The sequence below is a fragment of the Drosophila navojoa genome, chromosome 5 (assembly GCF_054131105.1).
Source record: "Drosophila navojoa isolate 15081-1374.11 chromosome 5, UAZ_NAV_1.0, whole genome shotgun sequence".
NCBI lineage: Eukaryota > Metazoa > Arthropoda > Insecta > Diptera > Drosophilidae > Drosophila > Drosophila navojoa.
In genome coordinates, this window is record NC_142893.1 from 7436787 (window position 1) to 7457928 (window position 21142).

At 34.3% G+C, this 21142-nt stretch overlaps 1 protein-coding gene across 1 annotated transcript in view; it reads left to right on the forward strand.

Moving 5' to 3' along the window:
• The window catches only part of SLO2 (slowpoke 2), a 119610-nt gene that overhangs the window by 9084 nt on the left and 89384 nt on the right, over positions 1 to 21142 (forward strand). Inside the window, exon 2 of the mRNA XM_089262380.1 lies at positions 5842 to 6293. Within this exon, the coding sequence (XP_089118506.1) occupies positions 6013 to 6293 (281 nt within the window). The 5' untranslated portion in view covers positions 5842 to 6012. The remainder of the gene's footprint in view (positions 1 to 5841; positions 6294 to 21142) is intronic.

Here is a 21142-nt window from a genome sequence, read left to right on the forward strand (position 1 = left end):
CAAAAGCATTTCAGATAAAATTCTATTAAAAAGCACTCGAAGAAAACATTTTTCATGTCAGCTAAATCAGAATTTTTCAAAGCTGATAAAAGCCAATTAAATGTCTACAGGGCATACTGAGAAGCAGATTTAAATGAAAACCAAAAAGCTTGTTAAGGGGAAAGCAAAAGAAGTTTGGAAATTAATGAAAATCCTCTCAGTTAAATGAAAATCCTGCCGTTAAATGAAAATTAACTCAGCTAAATGAAATACCCGTGAATTCGTTTCAGCTTGAGCGCTTCTCTGCCTGCTCCTGGGTAGCAAAGTCTTTCAAAGTTCTTTCAAGTTCAAAGTGTGGCTGATGGGGATAATGAAGCAGTGACAACTTCTTTTTTTTTTCTTTTCACTTTTTTGTCTCTTTGTGTTCGCCTGACCAGCAGCAGGAGCAGCAGGAGCAGCGGCAGCAGGAGTCGGCGCTGTTAATGTCGCATGCAAAAGGTTAAACCAGGCTGAGTTTTGTCGACCCGCATGCGATGTGGTCTTATGCAGTACGTCAGCTGAGGATTATGCGCATATGTTTTTATTTATTTATTTTGCTCCTACTGCTGCTAGTGCTGCTGCTTCTTCTTCTTTTACTTCTGTTGTATAGCCGTGCATATGTAAGCAGGCCATGCGACCTTGATAAATGGCTTTGACTATAATGCTACAGGCACATAAATATCAAAACGTGTCACACTTCTCAGGACTGTCAGGGCTTTACTCTACCGTTGATACCCTTGCTGCAGATGTCACAAGTTTCGGGTCCCGCAGGATACCTAAAAGCCAAAAAAAAGTCGAGATAATTTATTGAGCTGCATGAGAATATGAGGCTGTAAACGAATTAGTGCAGGGCCACTGAGAGTACTTGAGCGTTTTATGTGATATGTGGCTTTGGTTAGTCATTTATGAATTATGATTAAAATGTATATATATGAATATATATATATATGTGTGTATATAATGATATGGCTTAAGCGGACAGACGCACAGGTTTTTAGTAATCAGGCTTATGCGTTTGGGTTTCGTTTAGTGCCAACGAGAATTGCCACCTAGAGACTACTACCTGATACAGAGGAGAGAAAGAGACAGAGAGAGAGAGAAAGGCTAACTTGGATTGTTGTCGCAGCTGACGCACTGGCAGCTGCCTATGCATAAATTTGTTAAATCTGAGTTTCGACCATGTTGCACAAGCGTGCAAAAGTGTTTTGCCAAAAGTTGAAAGCCAAAGAGTTTAATCGTAAATTTTGCTAAAATATCACAAACAGCGATTGTTCATGAGCTCAAACAGCTGCTGAAGTGAGGCAGCTCTTGAGTCAAAGTTTTATCAGCAGATTAAATCTTAGCTCTCACAAGCAGATTTCTCGCATTAAAGAGAAGCAGGATTAAGGCATATAAAATGCTAGAAATTACGAAGTCGAGGAGGGTGTGTTTAAGAGACGTTGACAGTCTCAAGAATAAAAGGCACACTCTAAAATTTAAGTGAATTTTTTATTATTATTATTTTTTTAGCTTTATTTCATAGCTTTTTGTCTAGAACTCTAAAGTGCATTTAATTCCAAACCTTAACTACTACTACTGAGCTTTCAACTGTCTTTTATTTATGAATAATTTTGCAAATAAGATCGGTCTGTTATTCATTAAAAAATCTTTATATATTATAAATTTAATTTGATTTTTTAACTGCATTTTTTAAACTGATTTTTAAACTGAATTTAGCTGAGCATTTTAACATCAGATTTTTACTTTTTGGAAAACATATATTTATTTGAAACATTGATTTGTAACTATTAAAAAATTCAAATATAAAAAAGCAATGCCTAATTAAATACATCAAGTTTGAAGCCCTCTGCTTTATTTTTATTTTTATTTATTTTTTATTTAGTACATATTTTATTTTATATTTATGCTGCTGTATTTCTACTATCGATGCAGACATAATTCATATTGGTGTATATAATAAAAAGTATAGAAATTAGGAACTTTATCATACTCCCTCTTTCTCTCTCCCTCTTACTCATTCACAAATGCCTGACTCAAATGTCCACAGATTTGCCGTAGTTTTTCGATTCATCAATTGATTCCGAGACGTCCCACCCACAGTAATCGCAGTCTTTACAATTTACATGCCAAATGATGAGCTGCATAATTCTGGTGTTGCCCTCGGCGGAGGCCAGAGTAAATATTAAAATGTCTATGGAATCACAATAGGAAAAACAAATGGAAATCAGGCTTAAGCACCGTTAGTGCACTCTCCCACTAGGAACAACAACAGCTCTAAGAATCACGCTCACAAAATATCCGTAGTATTTACAGCGCAAAGATGAGCGCATTCATTATTCGTTGAAATTGTTGAGCGAATTATTTATGTGCGTTTGGCCACACAGCCGACCGGCAATTGTTGTTGGCATTTATGAGCCCATCGAGGCTCAAGCCCAAGCAGAATGCCTGTTTACTCAGTCACTAACGAAATGGCGTTTCCGCAATGCCAGATGGCCTTAAATAGGGCTGAATAGAGGCAGAACAGAAAGAAGAAAGAGGAATGCATGAATATAAAAGGTAAATGTGAAAGGCAAAGGTAAATGGCAAAAGGTAACAGCTACAGCAGTTACATATGCCGACCCACAAATGACGGAAGTCACGGCATACAAAACATGTTTCATATTTCTAAAGCTGTTCGCACCCAGCGGCAGCGAGCGGATGTGTCGCAGCACTGCAGCAGGTGCGACAAGTTCATTAATTGATAAGGCTGTGCAGCTGCCTTAGCTCTACTCACTGGCCAAGGCCATCAGGGCTCACACATCGATGCACGCTCTGCATATGTCAAGGATTAATGTTGAGTAGAGTAAACACATACATACATATAAAGCAGCTCGAGTTTCACCCTTGCTGGCAGCTGCAATCGTGATTAAACTGTTTGATATGCTGCCTGCTGATTGCTGCTTGCAGCATTTGCCATTTGGCTGCTATCCAACAATGAAAATAAGCAAATAATTGAAAATGTCAAGGGCTACTCGGCTAGAAGATGCCGCGTGAACGGAAGGGTAGCTGTTGCATGTGTGAGATGTGTTGCGAGAATAGGAATAAAGTGGGACAATTTATTAAAAGATATAAAAAAAAAATATTTTACAAAAAAAAAAAAAAAATAATAATAAAAAAATAATACAAAAATAAATAAAAGAAAAAATAAATATATATAAAAAAAAAAAATAAATTAATTAAAAAATTAAATAGTAAAAAAAATTATATTATAAAATTTTATTAATTAAAAATTAAATTAAATGTAAAAATTAAATTAAATATAAAAATTGAATTAAATATAAAAATTAAATTAAATATAAAAAATAAATTAAAAATAACAATAAAATTAAATATACAAAATAATCAAACAAACCATAAACAAATAAATTCAAATTCAAACGCTAAAAAAAATTAATATTAATAGCCAAAGAATTCTTTCTTGGTTTGAAAAAAAAGCTCAGAGCAGCCAGCAATATTTTTATTTATTTATTAATTTTTTTCGCCTGCTGGGATGTCGAAAAAAGCACTTAAAATCTATCGATATATATTATATATATTATTTTAAAAAATTATAAAAAGCACTTATAAAATATTTAGTTAATAGAGTAAAATAGAGCAAAAATAGTAACAGAGAAAAATATAATACAATTGTTCTTGAAGTTCCACAACTTTTCTCTAGCTGCTCACAGGGTATATAAGCTGCACATAATGTTCTCTCATATATCAAAGACACACGCACGCCCAGTCATACATAGTTTTTATAGCTAGATGATAATACTAAACTATACACAAAATACGTATATATAGAGAGAGTTGCTTTTGCTTTTGTCTGGCAATTTTGAGCTGTGAAGTGGAGCTGCTAAGCAGCAAAGCTGAAAGTGAGTCGCGTGCTCAACTTGAATTTATTTTAAGGCGTCGCCAACACAAAGCATAAACACCAAAAGTGCATTAGAGTGGGAGTGTTGGACTAACAGATACTCTACGTAATAAATATATCTAAAACTGTCTAGCAAAATAGCAAATGAAATATTAATGCTTGATTCCATTCCTTCAAGTTATTCTTTATTAGATAAAAAATCAATACAAAAATCTATGATAGATTCTCTTGGCATTTGCAAGCAAAGTTTAGATTCCATTAGTATTCCTTGCTGTTGACTTCTAAAAATATTTGCATAAACATCTAACGCGCCTTTTTTCCATTTTTCATTTGCTTAAAGACATCGTTGCCAAAAAGGGCGTTGCCCATTGTTTATGCTCATTCGTTTCGCTGAGGCTCTTTAATATGCAGCTCCATTTATAGCCCTTTTTCCTTTTTTTTTTGCCATTTTCTGTTAAGTTTGCAACATTTTCTTTTAGGACTTCGTAGATCATGCCCTGAAAAACGCTGTACAACTGGTTAGCTTCATCTGCCATTTGTGGGTGCTCTGAGTGCTGTCTGCTTAAAATAGGAAAATAAAAGTCGAGTCGCTAAAAAGTGGCCGTATAAAAGAAATTTTTATGTAGCCATGGCATAAAGTATACGAAATATAATACGAAACGAAATGCTACACTAAAAACATTTAGCGAAGAATTTCAGTTTAGTAGTGAGATTTTAACTTGAGGATATCCTATATATGAGGAAGATGTAGTAAATTTATTGAACTTATATTTTTAAAGGGATTACCTGATTTTTATGTGAATTGAGATTATTTAAGTAATATAACTTTAATTATTTATATATGTTTATTTAATAATCTTTAATATAACTTTATTTATTTATATATATTTTTTTATAATTTATATTTAGCCTTTAATTTTGATATTAAAATTTGTATATTAAAAATGTATTTATTATTTTTGTATAATATATTAATATAATTATTTATATGCTACAGATCAAAAAAATTATTGTAAATTAAATCTAATGTTTTTTTTTTTCTTAATAAATGCCTTCCTATTCGATTTTTGCTTAATATGAGAATATCACAGCTCTTATGTATTCATTATCATATATACCCTCCCATATAGCTATGTACAGGGTATATAACCGCAGCGTCATCATCATCAGCAGCAATGAAATTGGGGCAACAGTGGAAACTGAAAAGTGCGTAACACTTTAATTAGGGGTATTCCGGCGGCCTCATCTATACAAGCTGAATGCTTGAGGAAGTGTTTGTGGGACTGTGCGTGTGTGTGTGCATGCTTGGGTGTACTTAAGCCATTGTGAATTATCATTATGCATATGAAATGGGTGACAAGGAGAGTACGCACAAATAGGCGCACCTCCGAGTGGCGGAGAGATATGCAGAGGCAAAAGGCTCATCACGAATTCATGAGCATTTAAAATGCCTTCATTTCAAATTTCATATAATTTGGCCTGGCGACGTGTTTACGAGCTACAGGAAAATAAAAGAAAGAAAACAAAAACGTGACAAATGAAGAAAGCAAATTAAAAAACTTTCGCAAAGTTACTGAGCAAGACCCAAAATTGTTTTGATGGATTTGTAGAGTCAGTTGACTTGCTGAACTTTTGCATGTTGCACTCAATTAGACAACATGATAGGAAAAGATAGAGAGTGTGTGAAAGAGAGAGATAGAGAGAGGGAGAGAGGGAGAGTGAGTGAGAGCTCAGAGTTCATAACGATTTATCACTGTCTCGCATGTCTACCAAGTCAATTGTTGTCCATTTACTAGAGCCGCTGCCAGTTGATTGCGTTTAATGAATGCATTTTGCATTAAGAACGCAATGAGAAACAATTAAAATGTGTGACTGGCATAGTTTACATATTACATATTTCCTTTGCTATATTCCATTGCAATTTTTAGTTTAAAGCGAGCTATGCCAAGGCAACGAACGCAACGTGAAAATTGTTAAAAAAGAAAACAAAATCAAAAATATTCAAAAATATGTTCAACAAAATGCGAAAAGACTGTGGAAATTGTGCAAGTGCAATTGGTGAAGTGCATGCTGAGTATCAGTGAATACATATCTGAGAGATGACACAACACAATCTGCAATCTGTTAGTTATACAGCATTGGGCATGTCGGACGATAATCAAACGAATACGAATAGCTATTCGATGCCATCGATAGCATCGCCCACACGCGGCGCCAACGCGCGCAATGTCAACTTTCACGAGGAGCTCAACGATTTGGCCGGCTATCCGCCGCAACAAATGCCGGCGGTGCGACGCTTTTCCAAATCGTTTTTCCAGCGACCGCGCTCCATGTCCGTCTGGAGTGACATAAGTCGCAGCAGCATGCGTCTGGATGAGAGGTAAGTCGGCGCATCTCGTTTTCAATTCTGACAGCTTGAAAACGTGAAAGGGTTTCATCATAGCTCGCTTTCAGCACGTCGCAGACAATAAAAAAAAATAAAAATAAAATAAAATAATAAAATAAAGGAAAATAAACGAAAATACAAATAAAAATTCTGATAAAGGTTTCATAAATATTTGCTTTTATTTCGCCGCGCATAGCTGCCACAAGCAGATACTCAGCCCCCGTTATTGTTATTCTCATTTCATGGCGCATAAAGGCAGAGCTTATCGCAGCGCACTTTTAAGCCATTTCGAAATTTACTTATTTACCCAGGCTGATTTTTTTTATTGCTTTTTTTTTATTTTTTTATTTTTTACTTTTGCCTCAGCTATTTTAGCTGTTTACAAACTGAAAGAGTTTGTTTTTCAGAAAATCCTTAAGGATACACTTAAGCTTTAAAGTGTATATGTATGTATAAGGTGTTTTTCAGGCTTACAACTACGTTTCTTTTTGTTTTAAATTATATTTAACAATGCAATAAAAATATATAAATAAATAAATAAGAAGACAAAATTTGAATCTATACAAATTTAGAGAGAAAGAAATTAATACATTTCAATCATAATTTAATGCTAAGAATATTCCAAAAATTATATTTAACTTATTGACGTTGGAAATGTTGTTTTTTTTTTCTATTTATTAAAAAAAAAAAAATAAAAATAAACAAAAAATGGAAATGGAAGGTATTATTACTTCTATTATAAATATTGCCTTTTTTTTATTATTATATTTAACGATAAAAAATGTTCTAGAACAATATTTTTTATATTATTTATCGGTTTTCTATTTCTGTTTATTTATTTTTATTTATCTATTTTTATTTTCTCTAAAAAATTTAATAAATAAAAAAGAAAAAAAAATTAATTTATCTGCATGCAAAAAACTCCAAACATTTTCTTTAATAAAATATATATATATATTTTTTTAAAATTCCTTGCCTATTTTATCGCACATACTTTATTGCATTTTCTTCTTTTAATTTCGTTGAATAAAATGTATTTATTTGTCACATTTCGGCGTTAATTTCTCTTTAGCATAAATGCAAAACAAATTAAATTTGAGACGCTTTGGCAAATTCAAGGCGAATTGCGCATACGCCATGTTGTGCGGATGGCTGCGTCCTCTATAAAAAGCTAAAATGGAATTCTGTGGACGATACAGGCTGTTGGCCACTTTAATTTGGTTGAAGCACTTGAAGTTTATGGTCCTGTTATCCCGTTGTCTGCGTGATTATGGCTCAATCTTTTTTGCTACACTTTATGGCTTTAATGCCGTTTGACGCCAGGCTGAGCGAACTTTAACGAACATTTTCGTTTTTACTCACTGGTATTGAGTGGGCGTGGCCATGGCCGTCAATGTGCCGACATTAATGCGTATTAGCCCGGCTAAGAGTCAAGGCTGCAAATAAATATTGATGAATGGGCCAGCAAGCAGAGATAAAGTCTTATTGCCAAATGAGCTTAGTCAAAAATTGTGTTTCCGCAATTTGTGAGATTATTTTGTCTACATAAATTATAGAGATGTTTTTTATTTTGTATGCCGCATTTGATTTGAATTTATCATAATGTTTTTTTTTTTTTTTTTTTTTTTTTGTGTGGTTTTGTGGACTTTGCTCAAATTATGTGCACAGAGTTGAGGGCGAGCTGTCATCAATCACATCCTGTGGCAGGATGTGTGCCGTATAAAAGCTGACTTAACACGCATGAAATGAATTTTTCATGGTAAATTGCGAAATTTTTATTGATGAGGCGATAATTTAATTGAGATGTATTGCAAGGTGTTTAATTGCATTGAAATTGAAAATGCACAAGAAATTTAAAATTTTGATTTTTATCTTTTTAATTTGGTAGGAATTCCTTTACATTCATATATATGTATATTATACATTAATATGCAATTTTTTTCCAAAGCTTTAGCAAAAGAGAAAATATATTTTAAAATAGAATTATTATGGTTGTTGTTTATGTTTTTTTTTTAAGATTTTTTTTTTTGTTTTGTTTTAATATAATTAAAGTAAAATAATATATGTTTCGCTTTGATCCCAAAAATTATATATTTTTTTTATTATGCATTTTTTTTTTTGTAAATATTAGATTTTATATTACAATAATGTATTATCTAGTTTAATCTTAAAAATTCCTCCGTAGCTAAAAGCTTGCGCTTGGTTAAGCAAAAATGAAGACAGACAAATGAAATAAACTGCCGCACATGCAACAAGAGACGCCGCTACTACATGCGCTTGCCCCGCCCACCGCTCAAGCGTCCCTCACCCAAACAGTTCAACACATCAATTTTGTGGAGAATGTTGAAAATTGAATATGTTTGTAATTGCATTGCGGCAGAGTGAGGCATTGAGTCTGTCCTGGCCGGAGGGGCTTGTGCATTTCACTGTCTGCCACGCCCACGTGCACAGTAATTTCGTGTGTATGTGTGTGCGTGCTTGTGGCAATCGGCAGTCTGGCAGCGGATGTGCAGCGCACATCAACAGGAAGCAGGCGACGTTTTGTGCCTTCCTCCCGTCCAATTCCCACTCGGTCTATAATTTGTACGAAATATGAAATATGGGCAAGGCTCAAGCGATACGTGGCTGCCAGACGTGTTGAGACGCCTAGGCTGGCAGGCAGGCAGTCAGGCAGGCAGTCAGTGAGTCAATCAAGCAGTCAGCCAGCCAGTCAGTCCGTCAGTCAATCTGTAATTCGTTCATTCATTCAGCTTGTTTGCCTGTTTTGGCAGTCACGTGCGCTGTGCAAACTTTGCGGTCCACCGCACAGCTCTGGAAATTTATGTCTATAGCTGAAAGCCACCTATAGATTGTGTGTCTGTGTGTTGGTGTTGGTGTGTGTGTGTGTGTGGCAATTAGCGTAAATAACTCAATTATGCTCGCTTTTTGTCAGTATCATGGCTGCTCCTGCTCCTGCTGCTCCTGCTGCAGCATCGACACCTTTTGATAGGTGATTATGTGCGCCGCCAGCTAATTGTCTCTATGTCAACGGCTGCACTGACAGACATTGATTGCAGTGATAAACATCAATTAGGCCTGTGCCAGCGGCGGCTGTTCTTTTCAGCTAGGGCATTTTTAGCCCATCATTAATTGAGTTGCTTTTTAATACCTTTTAATTACTTTTAAAAGCCTGCAGTTGGAGGTCCCTTAATTTTGTTTTTTATTAAATATTTTGAGTATGCTTAAAAATAATTTGATTTCTTTTTATTACAGAAATTTTTTTTTTTTTTTTATTGATATTTTATTTGTTAATTTTATACAAAACACAGTTTCAATTTACTATATATATTATATTTTATTCCTATTTATTTAAAATTAATAAAAAATAATTTAAATAAAATCAATTGTGTTCTTTAGCTTATTTATTTATTATTATTATTTTTTTTTTTTTTAATATTTGCATTAAACATAAAACTAGTTACATTTCTTACATTAAAGAAGAAAGTTGTTGTTTTACTAACATTTGGGCTGTTATTTTTATATAAAGTTTTTAGTTTACATTTTCTGTATTTTATATAAAATTTTCAATTTTAGATTTATGTATTTTATATATAAAATTTAAATATTTAAATAAATATTTTTTATCTAAAATTAAATGTTTTAATTTTTTATATTATAAAAAGTACATTGGCAGTATTTTTTAATTTAAGCTACCATTAAACATATATTTAAAAAAAAAATTAAAATAATAAAATAAACTTAAAACTGCAGTTGTTAAATGAAAAAAATATATACATATATAACAAATTGTTTAATACTTTTAAATTATTTATTATTATCATAATAAATACAAAATAAATCCCTTTAAGGGCTTATTGAATTTTGCTCAGTACCTGCTTAATCTTCAAAGAGCTTCTCCTTGAATGTCTTACAATATTTAGTAGATTTCCAGGAAATTTAAATTTTCTCAATAAACTTTTGCAATACATGGTTTTGCTTTCTGTGTGGCTATTGCTTTGCAATACAATGCTTGTCACACAGCAAGGACATAAAATCCTTTAAGAAAACACAACACCCGAGACACTTAGACCCACACACACACAAGCACACACACATACATGTCCATACCCTCATCGAGTATATAAAAACACACACACTTGTGGCTCATATATCAAGAGCTATTGAAAAACATTAACAGCATGCTTCCGTCCGTTAAGCTGCTTGGCCCCAACCTTTTAGCAACGCCCCCCAATTCAGGTGTTTACTTGGCCCTGGTCAAGCGAGCTCTCCCCTGTTTCTTACAATTCCCACACAACTTTCTATTTATATATCTAAAACGACTTTCATTTTCTTTTCTCTCTCTCTATCTTTTTAGGTGAGTGCTTTTGGTCTTAGGAAGCTGTTGGCCTGGCCATAAACATTTGTATGTAATTTATGAGCGCAACGGTACGTATGAGTAATATGCGCCATTAGGGCACCTAGTTGCCTGGCATTAATTGTAAGCGTCTTAAATTGGGCAAAGTCTAAGCAATATAAAATTTGCTAGCGGAACTGCAGCAGAAGTTCTCTAAAAAAAACATTTAGTATATAAAATGTGAAACATTTTTTGCATCTAATTTGGTAGGCAAACTGTCTGTGACATGCGGTTGACGGGCTGCGCCTGCTTAAGATGTTAACGGCAGCAGGAGGCGGCACGACAGTCAGCAGTCAGCAGTCAGTGTGGGCGTGGCAATTGTTGTCACTTTGCGAGCAACTTTTGTCGCCATCATTTTGTCTTACCTGTGCGTGTGTGTCTGTGTGTGTGTGTGTGTGTAAATGATATGTGGCCTGTCGCACTCGGCTTGCGCTGCCATGCGTTGCCTTTAACTGCGCCTGTCAGCATTTGGCATTGTTTGTGTATTTTATTTTTTATCTGAAACAACAGCTGCCTGACAGCTGAAATAACGAGCAGTCCAAATGTCTTTTACTTTCGGGCCGAGGTGCTTAAAGAGTGAAAGTCTATTTATTTGCAGAACCGAAATGGTTAAAAGAGTTTCGCTGGAAGTAAATTATGTTTTTTTTTTTCGGGAGTAGGCGTTTCTCTCTGGAAATGGGAATAATTTATGGTTGAAAAAGTTTATTTGAATTGTAAGGTGTGCTCTAATTAATGAAGTTTTTAATTACCTTTAGCTGTTATCATATAAGATAAATTTGTTGAACGAACTATAAAGATTTTGATATGGATTTAACTCTGCATACACTGCAGATTGATCCTAGATGTAGTGCTCGGTATTTTGACTTATTGATTCGAGTGAGTCTAAGTGTTTTTATCATTTACTTATTTAAAAAATACATATATAAATACAAATAATATACAATTTGAAATTTTAATCTAATATTTAAAAATATTTATTTTATTTTATTTTTTTCATAAACAAAATAATTTTGAAAATATTAGTTACTTTATGTACTTATATTTAGTGCATAAAAATATAAAAATATATAAAAAAAAGGTGTCGAATAATAATAATAATAATAAATAAATGCATATATATTTATTTTAAATATATATGCAATTCTTTGAAAATAAAATATGAACAGATATTAATTAATTTTATAATTATAATTAATATTTCAAAAATAAATTTTATTCATTTTATTTTATTTTATTTTTTATTTAATTTAATTTTTTTTTTTTTTTTCATTTAATGTAGAAATTTTTTTTAAATTATTGCTGATTAAAATATATGAAAACATAAGCCAAGGCTCTGTGCTCGTTTGGTTGGCATAACCTTTGCCTCAGAGGGTAGCTTAGCTGTCATAGGGGAATATTATGTTATGGCAACAGCTGCTGACAGAGCAAATACAAATGTATTTTTTTCCATATGTTGTTTTTGCCACAAAGCATGTTGGCATTGCGGACATATGCGACAGAGCGCAGTGCCTGGGGCCTTCCATGGCACAGATCTTATAAGGAATGGAATATATTTGGCTAAAAACCGATTTAAATGCAAGCAAAAATATTGCAAATTCTTAATCTAAAAACATATTGAAGCTGATCTAATCAAAAAGCTTATACAAAAATTTGGGCGACAAACGAAATTAGCTTAATATGTTGAAGCTATTCAAAATAAAACACAGACACACACGAGCACACACCTACACACATACACTTTGTGTGAATTCAATTGAAAAATGTCGTTGCCTGCTCTCAGGCGCTGCCCTAAAAATCTCATTTTGTACGCGTCGCGACGCTGGCCCCGGGCACCTCATAAGATTTGATTAAATAATTAATAGCATTTAATGGCTCAATGCCAGCGCAGCAACAAGTATTAAATGGAATTGTGCCACAAGCTTAAGACAAATTAAATTTCAAACAAGGAGAAAATAAGAAAATTTTCTACTCGTGTGTGTTTGTGAGTTAATTTAATTTTATTTCCGTTTTACAGTTGGCGCATTGCGTGTTTGCAATTAATTAGCGACGAGCGCCAAAGCTGATGGCAAATTTTTAATGTGTTCCAGTTTTGGGGTCGCGCCCACAACTGCAACATAGTTGTTGTTGTTGTTGTAGTTGCTGCTGCTGCTGCTGCAATCTGCATTTGGCTGTTATCTGTGGCAAAACGTGTGCAGCAGGTGAAGGCCGCCGGTTCAACAGTTCAGACTAAAATGGCAAAGCACTTCGTAGAGCACATCTCAAATGACCTTGGGTAACCGAGGAGCTGGGTTTGTATATTATGGGGTGTGGCGCCGGTTGCCAAATCATCTATGCGTCCAGACAAATATATACGCTTAGCATTACGCATCATAATGCGCTGCACGCACACACATACACTTACACATATATGTACGTCGACACGCGCTACTCTCAAAAATCCCTTTGAACTGTCTGTTAACTGCGCTGCTTGCAGCGCTGCTACTGCGACGTTAACGGCGGCCGCTGTTACTACTTCAATCGCTCTCTCGCGCTCTCTTCAACGGCTGTGCTCTGTGCACTCTTAGCTGGCCACGTGTTTGCGCTGTTTTCTGCTTTGTGCTTGTTATTCGCTGCGTGAGCGCTAACGAGAGCTTGTGCCTATTGCAGCGTTGCCAGACTGTGCAATCTCTCTCTCACACACATATGCAATGTGTTGCGTCTGGTTAACGGCTGTCCTCTGCCTGTGTTTCCCCACTCTGTGTGCTTTGTTGAGTGTGAGCAGTGCTCGAGCTTTTTGTGTAGAGTTCTATTGCGCGTGTACTTTGCCAGGGCCTGCAACAGATGGCGCTTTGGATTATTGCTCAAGTACAAGTCAATTAAAATGGTTAAAAGAGTTTCGCTGGAAGTAAATTATGTTTTTTTTTTTCGGGAGTAGGCGTTTCTCTCTGGAAATGGGAATAATTTATGGTTGAAAAAGTTTATTTGAATTGTAAGGTGTGCTCTAATTAATGAAGTTTTTAATTACCTTTAGCTGTTATCATATAAGATAAATTTGTTGAACGAACTATAAAGATTTTGATATGGATTTAACTCTGCATACACTGCAGATTGATCCTAGATGTAGTGCTCGGTATTTTGACTTATTGATTCGAGTGAGTCTAAGTGTTTTTATCATTTACTTATTTAAAAAATACATATATAAATACAAATAATATACAATTTGAAATTTTAATCTAATATTTAAAAATATTTATTTTATTTTATTTTTTTCATAAACAAAATAATTTTGAAAATATTAGTTACTTTATGTACTTATATTTAGTGCATAAAAATATAAAAATATATAAAAAAAAGGTGTCGAATAATAATAATAATAATAAATAAATGCATATATATTTATTTTAAATATATATGCAATTCTTTGAAAATAAAATATGAACAGATATTAATTAATTTTATAATTATAATTAATATTTCAAAAATAAATTTTATTCATTTTATTTTATTTTATTTTTTATTTAATTTAATTTTTTTTTTTTTTTTCATTTAATGTAGAAATTTTTTTTAAATTATTGCTGATTAAAATATATGAAAACATAAGCCAAGGCTCTGTGCTCGTTTGGTTGGCATAACCTTTGCCTCAGAGGGTAGCTTAGCTGTCATAGGGGAATATTATGTTATGGCAACAGCTGCTGACAGAGCAAATACAAATGTATTTTTTTCCATATGTTGTTTTTGCCACAAAGCATGTTGGCATTGCGGACATATGCGACAGAGCGCAGTGCCTGGGGCCTTCCATGGCACAGATCTTATAAGGAATGGAATATATTTGGCTAAAAACCGATTTAAATGCAAGCAAAAATATTGCAAATTCTTAATCTAAAAACATATTGAAGCTGATCTAATCAAAAAGCTTATACAAAAATTTGGGCGACAAACGAAATTAGCTTAATATGTTGAAGCTATTCAAAATAAAACACAGACACACACGAGCACACACCTACACACATACACTTTGTGTGAATTCAATTGAAAAATGTCGTTGCCTGCTCTCAGGCGCTGCCCTAAAAATCTCATTTTGTACGCGTCGCGACGCTGGCCCCGGGCACCTCATAAGATTTGATTAAATAATTAATAGCATTTAATGGCTCAATGCCAGCGCAGCAACAAGTATTAAATGGAATTGTGCCACAAGCTTAAGACAAATTAAATTTCAAACAAGGAGAAAATAAGAAAATTTTCTACTCGTGTGTGTTTGTGAGTTAATTTAATTTTATTTCCGTTTTACAGTTGGCGCATTGCGTGTTTGCAATTAATTAGCGACGAGCGCCAAAGCTGATGGCAAATTTTTAATGTGTTCCAGTTTTGGGGTCGCGCCCACAACTGCAACATAGTTGTTGTTGTTGTTGTAGTTGCTGCTGCTGCTGCTGCAATCTGCATTTGGCTGTTATCTGTGGCAAAACGTGTGCAGCAGGTGAAGGCCGCCGGTTCAACAGTTCAGACTAAAATGGCAAAGCACTTCGTAGAGCACATCTCAAATGACCTTGGGTAACCGAGGAGCTGGGTTTGTATATTATGGGGTGTGGCGCCGGTTGCCAAATCATCTATGCGTCCAGACAAATATATACGCTTAGCATTACGCATCATAATGCGCTGCACGCACACACATACACTTACACATATATGTACGTCGACACGCGCTACTCTCAAAAATCCCTTTGAACTGTCTGTTAACTGCGCTGCTTGCAGCGCTGCTACTGCGACGTTAACGGCGGCCGCTGTTACTACTTCAATCGCTCTCTCGCGCTCTCTTCAACGGCTGTGCTCTGTGCACTCTTAGCTGGCCACGTGTTTGCGCTGTTTTCTGCTTTGTGCTTGTTATTCGCTGCGTGAGCGCTAACGAGAGCTTGTGCCTATTGCAGCGTTGCCAGACTGTGCAATCTCTCTCTCACACACATATGCAATGTGTTGCGTCTGGTTAACGGCTGTCCTCTGCCTGTGTTTCCCCACTCTGTGTGCTTTGTTGAGTGTGAGCAGTGCTCGAGCTTTTTGTGTAGAGTTCTATTGCGCGTGTACTTTGCCAGGGCCTGCAACAGATGGCGCTTTGGATTATTGCTCAAGTACAAGTCAATTAAATTTTGATTTTATTTAGTTATTCAAAGAAAAAAAAAAAAAAAACAAAAAAAAAAAAAAACACAAAAATAAAAAAATTAATTAAAAAAGTATATAAAAATTTAACAATTAAAATGAAATAGTAAATACATCGAATTTATATATATGCATACAAGCCTTAGGATTTTTTTATTTGTTAAATGCAGAATCACTTAACACTAAATAAATAAGAAATAAATCTTCTTATTTATTTTTTTTTTGTACATTTTTTAATGGGATTTCAAGTATTTTTCTTTCACTTCCATGAATTTTTCTATTTAATGAATTGAATACTAATTTTAAAGGAAAATAATATCATAATAATTTAATTTAATTAAATATATTTTTAATATTAGTATTTTAAAATATTACATAATTCGATTTTCTTGAAATATATGCTAATGCGCAAAATAATTTATAGATATCAATAAGCCTCAGTTAATTCAAATTCCTTTCCAATTATTGCAGTAAATATTTAAACTCATCGATGCCAATGATGCCAAGTTTGGCAATCTATCTGCTTAAGTTGTCAATTGGGGCTACAGGCCAACTTATGCATAAAATATTTTCAATAATAAAACAAAATAATCAGCCAATTATCGCATAAATATGTCAATAATAATGATAGGCCAAACAATAAGCAACAAGAACAATAACAATAAACGCAGCAGCAGCCAAAGTTGTAGTCGAAGTAGATGTAGGCCGCAATCAAAGCGATTGGCGTAAGTCGTAAGGAGCAGACATCCTTTGCCAGGACCTACGCTGGGCTATCATTGTCATCAGCATTAAGGCAGGCAGATAGCTATAATGTTAGCTATTGTTATTGTTGTTGTCGCTGTTGTTGTTTTTACTGTTGGCATGCTAACAGGCTCTAACGGCAGAGGACGATTAAGATGCAAAGTGTATATTAGTATGTTAACACTCAGCACTCAACGCACAGCTCGCCCTGGCATTGTCAATGCCAGCCCGTTACACTTGACTTGACTTGACTTGACTCGAGTTGAGTTGCCTTGCCTTGTCCTGGCTCTGTCTCTGACTCAAGGCAGCTGCTGTCCTGCGTGTTCACTCTGCCTATTGGCCGACTGCCTTCCTGTCGGCCTGCTTGAGTGGCCATCCAGCTGCTGTGTTTGGCATTTCGAATGGAATTCAGGCGTAACTCTCTAGCCTCCGTCTGTGCCTAGAGCCAAAAGGAAAAGGCAATATATAGCTGTTGCCCTTTCACATTGATTTATTGGTCCAGCAGTGGGCTCTTCTACATTGTTTTGGCCTCACTTTACTTCACTTTGCCTTGCTTTGGTTTGCTCTGCTTTGCTTTACCAGCGCCCCGACCCCATCTGGACACACGCTGTTTCTGTTTGGCTTTGGCATTATGACATTTATCGTTGTTTACATTTGTCATTTTATCTGAATTGCATGGCAATATATGCCACACTCCATTAAATAAATAACATTTAATATATTTTTATTGTTCAGCGAATAGAGAAAATATCAAGAAGGTTTATTTTTACACAGTTGATAAGCAATTTCTGTGTGTGTGTGTGTGCGGTCGACTCACTGTCAATTAATGTAATATTTGCATGCGTCTTGTGGCGCCACCTGTTGAGCTACAGTGGCAAACGCTGTGACTGTTTGTTGGACTTTTAAATTTAATTAGAGCCTTAAATGATTTGCGGTCGTCGCTGCGGCTGGCACATTGTCTGCTCGCACCACATGACACTCGAATAAATGTCGAGCTGCGGTCATAAATATGACAACGTCTAGCGTTAATTAGACTTTCAGCTTGTTAACAAGTTTTCATTGTTGTTGTTGTTCTTGTTGTTGTGCTTGTTTCAGAGTTGTTGCAGTGAAATCGTTTGTCTAGTTCAAGTGGAAATTGCAAGGGCAATGGGAATACTCTAATAATTGGGAAATATAAAAGTGGTTTGTTTTTTTATTACTCATAAATATATTAATTACAGTATTTAATATATTAAAATATTTTTTCATTTTTAATGAATGGCTGCAAAAAGCATACGAAACAACTTTAATAAAGCGGGTATAATAATTGCACATTTATTGTTATTTAAAATAACATATTAGTATAAATAGATAAAAGTATTTATAAAATCTAATGATGGAGTGGATTTGATTTAAATATAAGTTCTCTTTAAAACTATATATATCTTAATAATAAGATTTATGTGTAGTATAAAATTTATTTATAATTTGTTGTATATTATAATTTACTAATATACTTATATTCTACAAAATAAATTATTTATCTTAAATTTATATTATTTTAATTAAATAAAAATAGTTATCTTATTTAAATTATCTGATATTTATGATTTCTTAAACTATATTATATTTGTATTGCATTATTTTTTGCAATTGAAAATATAGTTTAAATTTTACCATTTATTCATGTTTATATTATATATGAATGCTCACATTTTATCAAATATTTTATGCTGTTCCACTTTAATTGCATATCAGATATTATGATGCTCATCGCATATCACGCCATAAATAACGTATTCAAATTTTATATTGACAAATTCATATTTCCTGCTCAATTTTCTTATTAATACATAAATTATTAAACGCTTATATATAGCCGGCAGCTAATTGTATGCGCAATGTCCCTCAATAGCATCAACTGTTAACTTAACAGCTTGCTAACAGAGCTGCCTGTAACAGTGCGAGCTTTCAGATTCGCTCGCTCTCTCTCTCTCTCTCTCTCTCTGCTGGTCAGTAAAAGCTCTCACGTAGCGTCTTTGCTTTCAATCTGTTTGAATGTCCTGCGATGTTACGCATACGCCGCATGTAACAGGCGCTCGGCTCGAGCGTTAACAGCTCTCGGGGCATTATACAATGGCTGATGTCGATGTCGATGTCGCTTGGCGGCGACATCGGGTTTTAGTTTGCTTTTATACTTTGCACATGAAACATGTGATTTTCACTCGTCATCTGTGTGCGGCCGCCTGTTCAAGCAATTTCCTTCAAACGTTTTTCCCGACCACACACACACACACACAGAGCGGAGTGTGTGCGTGCGTGTGCCAGCGTGCGTGTGTGTGTGTGCGTGCGTGTCTTCTTCGTGTCGTGTGCGTGAGCGTGACATTTTTTCGTGCCAAAAAAAAAATAATTAAATAAAAATGTTGAAATTCGCGCAAATGTTTGCTTATTAAATTTAATTAAACTCATTGAAAATTTAATTGACTAGCGGATTTAATTTTAAAAATAATAAAAATCAAAAATTAATATATTAAAAATAAATAAATTAATATAATTAAATTTAGAACAAGACTACTTCAATTATAAATTGTCGTGGAATACACAAATTAATTTTAAAATATTTATAAAATAAAAATGAAAGTTGAAAAATTTAAATTGCTAGTAAATTTAAAATAATTTAATAAATATATAGTTTAGCCGCTGCACAACAAATTCACAAACGCTTTTCTTCAGAACTTTTCCAAAAAAAAAGAAAACTAAAAAAAAAGAAATTGTAATAATTGCTAGCAACAGTTGCCATAAATCTCAAAGAAACAAGTGTATTATTAATGGACATAAAACTAATATTAAATGTGTCACTGTGTGCGTGCGTTTGTTTGAGTGTGTGTGTGTCTATTGCATATAAATCAATTGTAGCGAACTCGTAGCTGCTTGGCTTAAATATTTAATTTGGCTTTAGTTCGGCCTAAACATATAAGTGGCAATAAAATCATTGTTGTTGTTGCTGTTGTTTCTCATTTCACGTCGCTCTCGTTGGCTGCTGTCAATTCGCGTTCGCTGTCTTGGCGTGTGTCTCTCGCTCTATCGCTCTCTCTCTCTCCCTCTCCTTTTCTGTCTCGGACTGTGTCGCTGTGTCTTGTGCGCATAAATAAATAAATAAGCGAACTGCGTGCAGCTTGACACAGATCTTTTTGGAGGTAGCCAGCCCCGAGTTGTATACCGAATAGTTTGTCTTATTTATGTGCGCCGTATCGTTGGAAGCTGCTCGAAGCCTACCGCAAGCAGCGATTCGTTTGCCGCACTGCGCCAAAGTAAGGTTCAAAGTTCAAGCGAATCTGGCTGCATACGGCGATTTATTACAAGTTGCTATTAACCTTTTATAATGCTTGGTCGCTCTGCCGTAACCGTCGTCGCCGTCGCCGTCGTCGTCGCAGTCGCGCTCGCGCAATCCTTCGCTCGAGTGTGTCCTGTGGGCATCGTTTGCACACATCTAGAACAAATATAACGGCCAACAAATAAACGCCAATAAAAGAGAAGAAAAAACCAAAAAGAAACTCCAAAACTTGCAGCTCATAAAAGCCAACAGGCAAAGCCAACACACACACACATTCACACACTCTGTTACACACACACACATTCACACTCACAGTTACAACGTCTACCGCCAATCCATGGTACGTATTTTGTTGTTGTCGCTTTTGTTTTAGACTCTTTTTAGGTGTTGCCAGCTCTACGTCGACTCAATTGTGCACTCGTCTATGATTCCGCATCCGTAGACGCATCCACATCCGCAATCGCATCCGCCGCAAAATTCGCTGCGGGAAAATTCAGTCGCACACAAACAAAAACGAGGAAAAGAAAAATATAGAGTGGAAAAATGTGTGCAATTTTTGTTGTGGCATTTGTTTTATTTTTATTAGGTTCTATATTGTTTTTGTTTTTTTGTTCCTTTTAGTAATTTTTTTTTGTCGGTTTGAAGCAAATTGTTTGCTTACGTGCGTGAATTTTATATCAATAAAGGTTAAGCTTTCTAGGTGTGTGTGTGTGTGTGTGTGTGTGTGTGTACTCCAGGGTGTATATGTGTGTGTGTGTGTGCTTAGTATTTATTTTGTTTTCAAACTTGTTTCGGTTGCTGCTGCTTAACTGGAATATATATGTTAATGGTCAATTGCCCCAAACGTGTTCAAGAGCTTGAAACTGTTGATTAAACCCTCTGGGAAAGGTCTACACAGTGTCTACAATATAAAATGATTATTTTTAAGATTTAATATAATAAGGAATTTCATTCGATTTCACTTCACATTTTATTATCTGAGTGAGGTATTTTTTTAATATTTATTTATTTACTTTTTTATTGTTGCATACATTTGTAATTTTTTTTTATTATTTTTCTTAGAAAGACTTAAAGTTAAATTGTTTGTTTTTTTTTTTTTTTAATTTTGTTATATTTGTTTTTAAGTATATTTATTTTATTATTTTTTTAAATTTGTTATATTTCTTTTTAAGTAAATTTATTTTATTATAATTTCAATATCATTTTAATACATATATGTTTGTTTATGTGTTGGTATAATATTTTTAATTAATGCCTAAAAATTGTGGC